The sequence below is a fragment of the Lucilia sericata genome, unplaced genomic scaffold, assembly GCF_015586225.1.
Source record: "Lucilia sericata isolate MDLA Ls3-8-SP2 unplaced genomic scaffold, ASM1558622v1 Contig000953F_arrow, whole genome shotgun sequence".
Classification (NCBI taxonomy): domain Eukaryota; kingdom Metazoa; phylum Arthropoda; class Insecta; order Diptera; family Calliphoridae; genus Lucilia; species Lucilia sericata.
In genome coordinates this window covers 87,897-102,072 of record NW_023994937.1, presented here as the reverse complement: position 1 = coordinate 102,072, position 14,176 = coordinate 87,897, and the positions used below count along the sequence as shown (strand labels likewise).

General features: G+C 29.3%; 1 protein-coding gene across 2 annotated transcripts in view; it reads right to left on the bottom strand.

Annotated features, from left to right (window-relative positions):
* Window positions 1–769: 769 nt before the first annotated feature.
* LOC119609256 overlaps window positions 770–14,176 on the bottom strand; it is a 59,477-nt gene continuing 46,070 nt past the window's right edge. For both annotated transcript variants that reach the window (XM_037963968.1, XM_037963967.1), the window contains exons 2-5: window positions 5,364–5,537; window positions 5,185–5,294; window positions 3,327–3,651; window positions 770–3,253 (exon numbers count right to left, since the gene is read on the bottom strand). In XM_037963968.1, the coding sequence (XP_037819896.1) occupies window positions 2,309–3,253; window positions 3,327–3,651; window positions 5,185–5,294; window positions 5,364–5,537 (1,554 nt within the window). In that variant the 3' untranslated portion in view covers window positions 770–2,308. The remainder of the gene's footprint in view (window positions 3,254–3,326; window positions 3,652–5,184; window positions 5,295–5,363; window positions 5,538–14,176) is intronic.

The window sequence follows — 14,176 nt, the reverse complement described above, 5'->3', positions numbered from 1 at the left end:
TATAATATTTATTTATATTTTAAAGTTTTTTGTCAGAAAAAATATTGATTACAAGGCAAACTATGAACTAATTTGTGTTAAAGTTTTTCTTTGGTTTTGGATTTCAAACTACTTACTAAGTGATTTAAAGAGTTATAGAAAATTTAAAAAAAAATTTAACAATTAAAGAAAAAAAAATATACAAAATTTAGAGTTTTTAAATTTAATTAAATTATATATACACAAGTTTTAAATGTTTAAAAATAAAAACTTAAAATTTAAAAATTAATTGCAATTTTAAAGGCCACTTGTTTTTAAAATATATTTTACATATTTTGGTACTTATTTATAATTAATTTTTATACAAATTATTTGGTTTTTTAAAAATTATAAAATTAAAACATGCCTCTTAAATTAAAATTCATTTGACTTTTATTGAAGTTTTTTTTTTAATAATACAAGATTTCACATAATTTAAACCAAAATTGTTTCAAAAATTTACGCAAGCGACAGTTTTTTTTTATAAAATTTTAATGCTCGCGACAAATTTTCTATAAAAAATAAACGCAAACTTCTAGAAATTAAGTGCAAGCGTCAAATTTTCACAAAATTTAAAGCAGGCGACACATTTTTTATACAAATTTAACTTAAGCGACAACTTTTTTATGAAAATTTAATTTAATTTTCTATAAATGTTTAACGCAAGCGACACTTTTATATAACAAATTAACGACAGCGACAAATTTTTTTCATAAAAACTTAACAGCTTTTTCTAAAAAATTTAATGTAAGCGACAACTTTTCTAAAATAAATTTACGCAAGCGACACTTTTATATAAAAATTTAACGCCAGCGACAATTTTTCTATAAAATTTTAACGCAAGACATAAAGTTTATATGAAAATTATATCATAAACGAAAAATTGTTAATAGAAATTCAAAGCAAGCGATAAATTTTCCATAAAAGTTTAAAACAAGCGACTAATTTTCCTGAAAAATTAAATGCAAGCGATAAATTTTCAATAAGATAAATGCATTCCATAAATTTTTCATAAAAATTTAACACAAGTGACAAATTTTCTATGAAAATTAAGCACGAGCGACAATTTTCCTATGAAAATTGTTTACAAGCGACAAATTTTTTATGAAAATTAAATACGAGCGATATGTAAATTTTTCTCAAGCGACAAATTTTATATGAAAATTAAACACAAGCGACAAATTTTCTATGAAAATTAATCACAAGCGACAAATTTTCTATAACAGTTATCACAAGCGTCTTAATTTCTATGAAAATTATTCACATGCGATAAATTTCAGTTAAAATTTATCACAAGCGACTAAGTTTCTCTGATAAATTATCACTAGCGACAAACTTCTTATAAAAATTTAATTCAAGCGAAAAATTTTCTACGAAAATTAAACACAAGCGACAAATTGTCTACGGAAATTAAACACAAGCGACAATTTTCTATGAAAATTAAACACAAGCGACAACTTATCTATGAAAATTTATCACTAGCGACAAACATCTTATAAAAATTTAATTCAAGCGTCAAAATTTATATGAAAATTAAACACCAGCGACAACTTATCTATGAAAATTTATCACAGGCGACAAATTCTCTAAGAATTCTAAGCACAAGCGACAAATTTCTTTTCAAAATTGTTTAAAAGCGTCATATACTCCAAAAATTAATCGCACGCGACAAATTTTCTAAAAAAAAATTAAACACCAATAACAAAATTTCTATAGATATTAAACGCAAATGATAATATTCCATAAAAATTAAACGCTAGCGACAAATTTTCCATAAAAATAAATCGCAAGCGTCAAAATTAAGAAAAAAATTTATTACGAGTGAAAAAATTTTAATAAAAATTAAGCGCAATCTTAATATCTTTTAAAAAAGATAAACGACAATGAAAAATTTTCTATGAAATTTGGTCACAAGCGACAATATTTCTAAGAAAATAAATCGCAAGCGTCAAAATTTTCCAAAAAAAATACCGCGCGTCATAATTTCTATAAAAGTTAATCGCAAGCGTCACATTTTCAAAGAATTAAACGTCAGCGATACATTTTCTAAAATAATAAATAAAACTCACGCGTCAATTTTTCTAAAAAATTAACAAATTTTCTTAAAAATTATTTCGAAGCCTTGAAATTTCAGATATTTTTAGAATATATCTTATTTTGGCCATATTCTACCATAATAAAGCGTCTATTCTTTAAAACATATATCAACAACAAAAAATACTTGAACTTAAAAATTTTACAAAAAATACTGGACTCTAATAGGCCTAAGCCCCTCCCACCCCTATCAAACTTATATATAAACAAAATGACCCAAACCCTTGGCAGGGTTATTATTAACAGCTTCCGCCGCTACTGTAGAACTTTCCGAGGCCGTACTAACTTTATGATTACCATTAATATCTTGGGAAAGTAGCTCATCGGCCGAGGTGGTCTCATAAGTGCTGGTAGCATCCATAATCATGCGTGGCAAAGTACGACCCATGTAAACACTTTGGGGTCTTAGACGGCAAGCTGTGGCGTCAAAACGTCCATTTAACTCGATATCCAAAAGTTTCTTATCATTACCGAGAAATGAAAAGGAGTGGGTGGCAGTACGGATTTCACGTATATTATAAACCGGACTATAGGTAGGCAGGGTACTCGAGGAGGAGGAGGTGGACGAGGATGAGGTATTGAAAAGAGAGTTATTGCTTTTAGCATTATTATGTAAGGAGGAAGGTGTTCGCATTAACATGTTCATATTGGGATTTTTATGACAAAAATCACATGACTTGTAGTTATTTTGACAATGCAAACAAACCTCTGAGGGTTGTTTAACCATGGTCAGGGTAGAGGGTGTTCTTCTGATACTATTCGAGCCTTCCGATGAAGTATCTGAAGAACCAGATGTTGAGGAGGCACATTCATCATCATCGCTAGTCATTAAACTTTGCAGATCATCCGATAAAGAATCCATGGAAACATCTAATAAACTAGAGCTATCATCCAGAGAGCAAAGTGAGCTATCGGTATCAAAAGATTTATTATGTTGGGCAGATGTGGAGGTTGAAGAGGCAGTATTATAGGTTTTGACCACCTCATCGAGGGCATTTAAAATTTGGCGACGTCTAGCATAGTTGGGATTACGGCGTACCAAAAAATGGCAAGTTTCTCCACGTTTGGCACGTTCAGCTTGGGCGCGTAAGGGTATATCATCGGGATGTAATTTGCGTTGATACTCCTGACCGGGACAGACCTGTAATCGGATGAAAACAGAACATAATTAGAATATATCTATTAAATACAAGATCATTTTAAATTAAACCTACCTCATATATGGAAAACTGTTCCACAGGTTCCATGGAATTGTAACAGGATAACAACAATTGTAATAATTCATCTGAAGTAGTCTCTTCGGAAATTACCAACGACTTATATTGTGAAGAGGGTTGCAAGGCTGAGGTGTGAACTCGTATAAGACCACCCGGTTTGAGTTGTAAACAGAAGCGAGACTCGCCTTTAGGATGACAAGCTTGCAATATGGCGGGTCGGGTATCTTCATCTAAAACCAAAATCGTTTTAACACCAGCTCGTCTTACAGAAACCTCCATGGATAAGTAAAATAAACGGGGATCACGATGGCGCATTTTTAAGCTGAAAAAGTAGGAAGAGTTAAAAAATCGGTTTAAATTTGTTTTTCACAACTTAAGAGAGATGTATTTGAGAAAACCTATTAGTCTGAACTATAGAATAGTCTATATTTTGGACAATAGAACAATTATAGCCTGAACTATAGAATAATCTATAGTCTGAACTATAGAATCTTCTATAGTCTGAACTATTGAATAATCTATAGTCTGGACTATAGAATAATCTATAGTCTGGACTATAGATTAATCTATATTCTGGACTATAAAATAAACTATAGTCTGGACTATAGAATAGTCTATAGGGTGGACTATAGAATAGTCTATAGGATGGACTATAGAATTGTATATAGTCTGGACTGTAGAATAGTCTATAGTCTGGACTATAGAATAGTCTATAGTCTGGACTATAGAATAGTCTATAGTCTGGACTATAGAATAATCTATAGTCTGGACTATAGAATAATCTATAGTCTGGACTATAGAATAGTCTGGACTATAGAATAGTCTGGACTATAGAATAGTCTATAGTCTGGACTATAGAAAAGTCTATAGTCTGGACTATAGAATAGTCTATAGTCTGGACTATAGAATAGTCTATAGTCTGGACTATAGAATAGTCTATAGTCTGGACTATAGAATAGTCTATAGTCTGGACTATTGAATAAGTCTAAAGTCTGAACTATAGAATGGTATATAGACTGGACTATAGAATAGTCTATAGTCTGGACTATAGAATAGTCTATAGTATGGACTGTAGTCTATAGTATGAACTATAGAATAGTCTATAGGCTGGACTGTAGAATAGTCTATAATCTGATCTATAGAATAGTCTATATTCTGGACTATAGAATAGACTATAGTCTGGACTATAGAATAGTCTACAGTCTGGACTATAGAATAGTCTATAGTCTGGACTATAGAATAGTTTATAGTCTGGACTATAGAATAGTCTATAGTCTGGACTATAGCATATTCTATAGCCTGGACTATAGAATAGTCTGGACTAGAGAATAGTCTATAGTCTGGACTATAGAATAGTCCATAGTCTGGACTATAGAATAGTCTACAGTTTGGACTTTAGAATAGTATATAGTCTGGACTATAGATAGTCTATAGTCTGGACTATAGAATAGTCTATAGTCTGGACTATAGAATAGTCTATAGTCTGGACTATAGAATAGTCTATAGTCTGTACTATAGAACAGTCTATAGTTTGTACTATAGAATAGTCTATAGTCTGTACTATAGAATAGTCTATAGTCTGGACTATAGAATAGTCTATAGTCTGGACAGAAGAATAGCCTATAGTCCTGACTATAGTATAGTCTATGGGCATGACTATAGATAGTCTTTAGTCTGAACTATAGTCTATAGTCTGGACTATAGTATAGTCTATAGTCTGGACTATAGTATAGTCTATAGTCTGGACTATAGAATGATCTATAGTCTGGACTGTAGTATAGTCTATAGTCTGGTGTTCTGGTGTATAGTGTTCGTGCCCTAGATCTAGTTTTCTTTCCCTTTACTCTCAACTTACCGTCTCAATAACTGCATAATAACATCCTTGCTAGTGGTATCCCACTGTATGCCCAAGGTCTTATATTCAATGTCAATTTTCAAACAGCTGGTAAATACTTTAATAGTTGTCTGCAAGAGAAGAAATATTTCTATTATTTTTTGTCCAAAATAACTCGGTTACCATTTCCAAAAACTTACCTGAGGCAATTGTTCATTTAAACTAGAATAACTGCTGGCTCGTGATGGTGTTCTTTGTAAATCGCTGGGCGGCTCGGGGCTGCCACACATAGAAGAGGCACAAGAGGTACTGGAACGCATGGAAACGGAATCTGAACGATTGCGTAAAGGTGAGATTTGTACGTGTTTTAGCATCTACAAAAAAAAGAGGGAAATATTAAAATAAAGCTTTATAAAAAGTTTAAAAGAAATTTTTTTAGTTTTTTTTTTATGGAAAAATTTCTAAGAATTTCTTTTATATAACATTTTTTGTATAAAAAGGCAACAACAAAAGAAATCAACTACCTTATTGTTCAAAACAATTGATTATGATAAAAATTTTGTTGAAACCCACAAAGAAAAAAACTGTTCAATACAATATTTAAATGTTTTATAAAAAAAACTGTTTAAGAAGATGTATCCGGTTTATTCAGCCAGAACACACAATTTCAAAAAAGTTCATTTTTTTTTTTGTTGTTCAACTAAATATAAGTTCATATCTTGCTTTTTGTTTGCCTATATGGAAGATTTGAAGAAAAAAAGGGGTTTATTTATAAAAAAAATGTCTATAGGGGCTTGTTTTTTGTTTTATAAGCCTTTAAATATTGATTGTGTTTAACAACCAAAAGAAAGGGGGCTGTAATGGGTAAGAGTAGAGGAATTTGTGTGTTTTATATAGTTAAACAGTGTAAGTTCTTTAAATTATGTTTTAAATAATTTTGTGTAAAACACACCCATAATTTAAAGTATTTAGTACTTGGTTTTTCAAAAACAAGAGGGGAAAGAAGGCAGTCAGCCATAGATCCCTTTATAATCAAAATTTTGTGGTTTATAACTAATAAAAGTTTATTAAGCTTTCATTGAAACTCTCTTTATAAATCAGTTGTTTAAAGTAGTTACTAAATAGTTAGCAAATAAGCGTTAGCCATTACCTGATAAGTTATTAAGTAAGCTTAACAGTTATATTGCTTATTAAGTCTGTAGTATTATGTAGAAGTTAAAAGCTCTTGATTAAACTCTAACTTATACTCTTGGCTCTCTTGTTGAGAGCTTTGTGGCAGGTAAAAATATAGTTGTATTGTCTCTAAACTTTATCGACTCTAAGCTTTATAGTCTCCATACCGAGATAGTTACACTCTAAGCTTTGTCGTCACTATATAAGAAAGCTAATGATCTAACCTTTGCTGTTTCTATAGAGAGAATTCAATTTAACTTTATAGTCTTTATGAAGCGAAAAGAAAGATCAAGGAATAGTTGTATCTATACAGAGAAGAGTAAGCTCTGAGCTTTGTTGCCTTATTACCTTATTGCAGGGAAAAGAAAGCTTTAATAGCTAAAAACAAAGAAAGCTTAAAAACTGTTGCTTTTAAATCAAAGTTTTGTTGTCTCATTGCAGGGCAAAAGAAAGCTTTGGTAAATCCAAACAAACAAAAGAAAGCTCGAGAACTGTTAACTTTAAATGGGGGGGAAAAGTTCAGAACTTTTCTTTTAAAAAGAAAAATTAAAACTTTGTTGCCTTAGTGCAGAGAAAATAAAGAAAAATAAAGCTTTATAGACTCTAAACAACGAAAATAAAGCTCGTAGACCTTTAAATAAAGAGACAAAAAGCTCTGAACTTATTTGTTTTTATAAAGGGATAAGAAAGATTAAATCTTAGTTGTTTTAATATAGAGAAAAGAAAGCTTTGATAAATCTAAACAAAGAATAGAAAGTTTGAGAACTGCTGCCTTTAAAGAAAAAAGTTCAGAACTTTTATGAAAGAGAAAAGAAAGTTTAAAACTTTGTAGTCTCATTGCAGCAACAAAACTTTGTTGACTCAGTGTAGGGAAAATTAATCTTTGATGACCCCAAACAAAGAAAATAAAGCTCGAAAAAAGCTCTAAACTTGTTTGTTCTTCTAAAGGGGAAAAGAAAGGTCTAAGTTTTGGTGACTCAATGCAAAGAAAATAAAGCTTTAATAACTACAAACTAAAAAAATAAAGCCCAAGAAATGTTTCGTTTAAAGGGGAGACAAAAAGCTCTGAACCACTTTGTCTTTATGAAGAGAAAAAGCTAAATTTGTTGTCTTAATGCAGAGAAAAGAAAGCTAAACAAAGAAAGCTCGAAAACTGTTGCTTTTAAAGGGGCAAAAAGCTCTGAACATTTATAACTTATTAAGGAGAAAGAGAACTTTGTTGTCTCTATAAAGAGTAACGAAAACTCTGAATTTTGTTATTATTATAAAGAAAAGTGCATACTCAGAGGGAAAAAAGCTTTAAACTATGCAGTTATCTGTCAAGAAGTAATAAAGCTTTCAATGTTGTTTTCTATATAGAAAAAGGGCTTTTAAATTAAAAATTAGGCCATACTATTTGACAAGTAAGCAGTACTGCTTACCTAGTGCGACAAAAGCTTTATTAACATACTAAGCTTTGAAAGCGTTTGTTACTTAAATGACAATAAAGCTCAGTATGTGGACATGATACTCTCGTTTCGCTCAAAACATTGCATTTCTCTTTAACTTTTCTCTCTGCTTTATAAAGTGAAAAAAAAACTTTAAACTTTATTGTCTCTATGCAGTTTAGGTGTAAAGAAGTAACAAAGCTTTGAACAATGTTTTCTACATATAAAAAAGAGCTTTTAAATTAAAATTAGGCCATATTACTTGACAAGTAAGTAGTACTGCTTACCTAGTGCTACAAAAGCTTTATTAAAATACTAAGCTTTGAATGCATTTGATACTTAAATGACAATAAAGCTCAGTATGATGACATAATACTCTCGTTTCGCTCAAAATAATGCATTGCTCTTTAGCTTTACTCTCTGCTTTATAAAGTGCAAAAAAAGCTTTAAACTTTATTGTCTCTATGCAGTTTAGCTGTAAAGAAGTAACAAAGCTTTGACCTCTGTTTTCTATATAAATAATGCTTTGAGCTTTTAAATTAAAAATTAGGCCATACTACTTGACAAGTAAGCAGTACTGCTTACCTAGTGCGACAAAAGCTTTATTATCAAGTACGGCAAAAGCTTTATTATACTTAAATGACAATAAAGCTCAGTATGATGACATGATACTCTCGTTTCGCTCAAAACATTGTATTGCTCTCTGCTTAAGTTTTCAAACTATTTAAAGACAATTCCCACTTTAACCCTCGATTTATGCTTTAAATCTTGTTTCTTTCTTTCATTTCTTTCATTTCATTCTTCCATCATTATTATTAAATGCAGAATTCTTTTTTTTTACACAATTCTTTAAAGTAAAATAATAACAATAAATGTGTAAACGTACGTGTTCCTACATACCATCATGTACTTTTTTTACGCATTTACATAAATGAAGAAAAAAATCTCAATTTTTTTTTATAAAAAAAGTATAAATTAAAGATATTTTTGTAAAGATCTTATAGCATGAAGTTATTAAAAGGGAAGTACATACTTTACAAGATAGTTATATAGGGAAGGAGAAAAGGGGGGATATAGTGAAACGAATATTACAAGAAAACTACTTTTAAAGCAAGAAGACTTTGTTAAAGACTTATTTTGTGAATTCAAAAATGGGAACATATCATCAAAGTTCTATGGATTGATTTAACTTCTCTCAAGCAACAGTTGTCTTTTTTTATAGATTTTAATAAATCTATTATCTCTTTCTATTATCCATCCCCCTTCAAACCTTAAAAATTTTGTAATTTTAATATCCGGTAATTTTCCAAAAATTTCCACTAAAAATCATTTCGTGTACAACATAAACGTATTGAATTCAAAACCCAAACAACCCAAAACGACCCTTCAAATCTTTACATCATAATAATCAGACGTTACACTTCGACGATTGCATGTTCACTTCACCACACGTTCATATAGAATAGTGTGAACGCATTTTGGAATTATTAGTTCCTGCACAATAAAAACTCACACACAAACTGACTCTATGGCTGTCATATACATATTTATCATTACAAGTCTTCATATACAGTTTTTTTTAATAAAATTAAAAATTTTCAACTAAAATTTTTTAATTAAGGGGAATTGTAATTGTAGTATGTACTTCATAAGCATGTTAATTGTTATTTGTTTAATATTTTTGTTAGTGTTTTTATAGTTACTACACAATTTCGCATTGTTTAGCGTGTGAAAATTTGAAAATTTTTTCAAAATTGAAACTTTTTTTTTTCATATATTGTTTTCGTAAGTTTGGCATAATTTATGAAGAAGATGATGATGATGATGTTGTAAAACAAAAGCAACTTAAATGAAATATGAAACTGTAAGTTTTATCTTAAATTAATTCAATGAAAAATTGTGTGTGAAAATATTGAGGGTGAAAAAAATGTATAATTAATTATAAAATTAAATAACAAAAATTTATTAAAATCTAGAGAAAAATAAAGTTAAAAGAGAAAACTTTTATAAAATGTTATACTTCATTAGAAAACAATACATTTCTAAAAAAAAAAAATTTAAAAAATTTTTGAAAATTTCAAATTTTAAATTATTTAACTTGAAATAAATTTGGTTTTTAAACCTTGATTACTTAAAATCTATAAAATATTTTTAGTTGATTTCTTCATTATAACAAACTTTAAGTTGTTGAAAAAATTTTAAGAGCAAAATTTTTAAAATGGTTTGAATATTATCCAAGTTATGACAAAAATTATGTCAAACGGACAAAAAAAAAAACTGAAACAAAAATTTTTTTTTTTTAAATTTTTGATTCAAAATTTTTCTTTTTTATTTCTGAAATTAAATTAAAATGGTATTTAAAGTGATTTCAAGTTGATAGTTTTCCAAAAAAAAAATTAAGAAAAAAAATTTTGAAATTTAAAAAAAAATTTAAAAAATTTCAAATATTTCGAAAAATTTTGAAATTTTTCATAAAAATTTAAAAATATAATCATAATTAGAAAATTTTTCTGACAACACTATAAAAAGGAACAAATTTTCATTTACAAAATATAAAATTTTTAGTTAAAAACTCGATACATTTTTAAAAAATAAAAAATTTTTAAAAAATAAAAAATTTTGAAAAAATTTTTCATAAAAATTATAAAATATTAACTAATATGAAATTGTTCTAGACAATAATATAAAATTGAACTATTTTTTTTAACCAAAGAGAAAATTTTACAAAAATTTAATTTTTTAATTTTTCAAATTTTTAAAAAAATTTCATTTTAAAACCTTGATTACTCAAAATCTATGAAAAATTTTTAACTCATTTTTTCACTAAAATAAACTTTATGTTAAAGAGAAAAATTTGTTAAAAAATTTTTTCAAAACTTTCAAAATTTACCAAAGTTATGATAAAAAACAAGTCGGCAACAATTATTATTATGACATAAACTTAAATAAATTTTCTTTATTTTTTTTAAAGTAATTCTTTAATAACTTTTAAAAAATTGTTTTAATAAGTGTAACTTTTTTGCTGCCATAAAGGTTCAACCAAAAAAAAAAAAAACTTCTTTATAATTTATTGCCATTTTGTTTTCAATGACTAAAGTTTCAAGTGTTGTAGTATTTTTTTTCTTATATTTAAGCTTACACTTATGTTGTAGCTATTATTACTTCAAAACGTTACAGATATATAACACGTACTAAAATAAAATATGTAATATAACTTAACTAAACAGTAGAAACTTAATTAAGCTAAAAGATTTACAATGGGTGAGACTTTTCTTAAGTTATCCTGGATGTTATAGAAAAAATATTGACTTCAATACTATGTTTTATGCAACCTTCCCGATTCTACTGTGATTTTTTCTTACTTTCTTGGTAAGGCAGTAGTTATAAAAACCTAATGTAACTTTACCTACATATACTCATATTTGTAGTCTTATTCTAAGCATTACATATTTTTATGCCGGCAATAATGTAAAATGGGGAAAAATTATGAGAAACTATATTGTTTCTTTAGCTTTTGCAAAAGGTTCAAAAAACTATATATGATGTCTAGGGCTTATTCTTGGAGAACAGCTCTTAATATAGCTAATGTAATTAAAGTTAGAAATTATGAAAATTAAATTTCTTGAACTAAACTAAAAATGAACTAGAATTATACCAGAACTGAACTTGAATTGAACTAGAACTCTAGTTCTATTGCTGTTCAGTTCTAGTTCATTTTTAATTGGTTTCTAATTCAGTTCTAGTCCAGTTCCAGCTAAGTTCTACTTCAGTTCTAGTTCTGCCTCAGATCTCTTCTAGTTCTGTTCTAGTTCTATTCTAGCTCTGTTCTAGTACTGTTCTAGTTCTGGTTAAGTTCTGGTTAAGTTCTAGTTCTGTTCAAGTTCTGTTCCAGTTCTGTTCTAGTTCTTTTCTAGTTCTGTTCTAGTTCTGTTCCAGTTCTGTTCTAGTTCTGATCTAGTTCTGTTCTAGTTCTGTTCTAGTTCTGTTCTAGTTCTAGTTCTGTTACAGAACTAGAACAGAACTAGAACAGAACAGAACTAGAACAGAACTAGAACAGAACTAGAACAGAACTAGAACAGAACTAGAACAGAACTAGAACAGAACTAGAACAGAACTAGAACAGAACTAGAACAGAACTAGAACAGAACTAGAACACAACCAGAACACAACTAGAACAGAACTAGAACAGATCTTGAACAGAACTAGAACAGAACTAGAACAGAACTAGAACAGAACTAGAACAGAACTGGAACAGAACTAGAACAGAACTAGAACACAACCAGAACACAACCAGAACACAACTAGAACACAACTAGAATAGAACTAGAACAGAACTAGAACAGATCTTGAACAGAACTAGAACAGAACTAGAACAGAACTAGAACAGAACTAGAACAGCACTAGAACAGAACTAGAACAGAACTAGAACACAACTAGAACAGAACTAGAACAGAACTAGAACAGAACTAGAACAGAACTAGAACAGAACTAGAACAACTAGAACAGAACTAGTCTAGAACAGATCTTGAACAGAACTAGAACAGAACTAGAACAGAACTAGAACAGAACTAGAACAGAACTAGAACAGAACTAGAACAGCACTAGAACAGAACTAGAACAGAACTAGAACACAACTAGAACAGAACTAGAACAGAACTAGAACAGAACTAGAACAGAACTAGAACAGAACTAGAACAGAACTAGAACAGAACTAGAACAGAACTAGAACAGAACTAGAACAGAACTAGAACAGAACTAGAACAGAACTAGAACAGAACTAGAACAGAACTAGAACAGAACTAGAACAGAACTAGAACAGAACTAGAACAGAACTAGAACAGAACTAGAACAGAACTAGAACAGAACTAGAACAGAACTAGAACAGAACTAGAACAGAACTAGAACAGAACTAGAACAGAACTAGAACAGAACTAGAACAGAACTAGAACAGAACTAGAACAGAACAGAACTAGAACAAACTAGAACAGAACAGAACTAGAACAGAACAGAACAGAACAGAACTAGAACAGAACAGAACTAGAACAGAACTAGAACAGAACTAGAACAGAACTAGAACAGAACTAGAACAGAACTAGAACAGAACAGAACTAGAACAGAACTAGAACAGAACTAGAACAGAACTAGAACAGAACTAGAACAGAACTAGAACAGAACTAGAACAGAACTAGAACAGAACTAGAACAGAACTAGAACAGAACTGGAACAGAACTAGAACAGAACTAGAACACAACCAGAACACAACTAGAACACAACTAGAATAGAACTAGAACAGAACTAGAACAGATCTTGAACAGAACTAGAACAGAACTAGAACAGAACTAGAACAGAACTAGAACAGAACTAGAACAGAACTAGAACAGAACTAGAACAGAACTAGAACAGCACTAGAACAGAACTAGAACAGAACTAGAACACAACTAGAACAGAACTAGAACAGAACTAGTCTAGTTCTGTTCTAGTTCTGTTCTAGTTCTGTTCTAGTTCTGTTCTAGTTCTGTTCTAGTTCTGTTCCAGTTCTGTTCTAGTTCTGTTCTAGTTCTGTTCTAGTTCTGTTCTGTTCTGTTCTGTTCTAGTTCTGTTCTAGTTTTGTTCTAGTTCTGTTCTGTTCTAGTTCTGTTCTAGTTCTGTTCTAGTTCTGTTCTAGTTCTGTTCTAGTTCTGTTCTAGTTCTGTTCTAGTTCTGTTCTAGTTCTGTTCTAGTTCTGTTCTAGTTCTGTTCTAGTTCTGTTCTAGTTCTGTTCTGTTCTATTTCTGTTCTAGTTCTGTTCTAGAAAACTCTATATTTAAAGTACATATTAAAGCATACTTTTAGGTGGGTTTGTTTATTAATCTGTGTTCAATCGTTTATCTTTACAAAATTAAACTATTTTTAACCACAAAATTAATAGTTTTTCTAGGAAAACTAAATTTAAAGTTTCCTTTTTTTCAACTTAAATCAATTTGCTTTGATTTCTTTGTTATTTTAATATTTTTTTTAACTTGATATCAACTTTATTGCTTTTTATCATTTTTTTACTCCTATTTAGCTTTTCAATTTTTTCCATAAAAAAAACTTTATAAATTATATAGTTTTACACAAAACTTTTTTTCTCTCGGCAAACATAATACTTTTTTAATTTTTTTTTTTTACTTCCTTCATCTGTACACAGATGGATGTTTTTTTTAATTACTACAAATTTAACTTGCTATTGTTAGTTTTGGAAAGTTTTTTTTTTAATTTCTTTGCAGATTTTTTTTCTATTTATATACAAAAATGTTGAGCAAGTGTTACAATATTTTACTTAAGTTTTATTTATAAAGTTTTTGTGTTTTTTTTTCGAAAACCACCAAAAGAAAGAAGTGAAGCCTACTTTAAGGTGGCTGGTAGTTGATGTTTGTAAAGTTGGTTTGTCA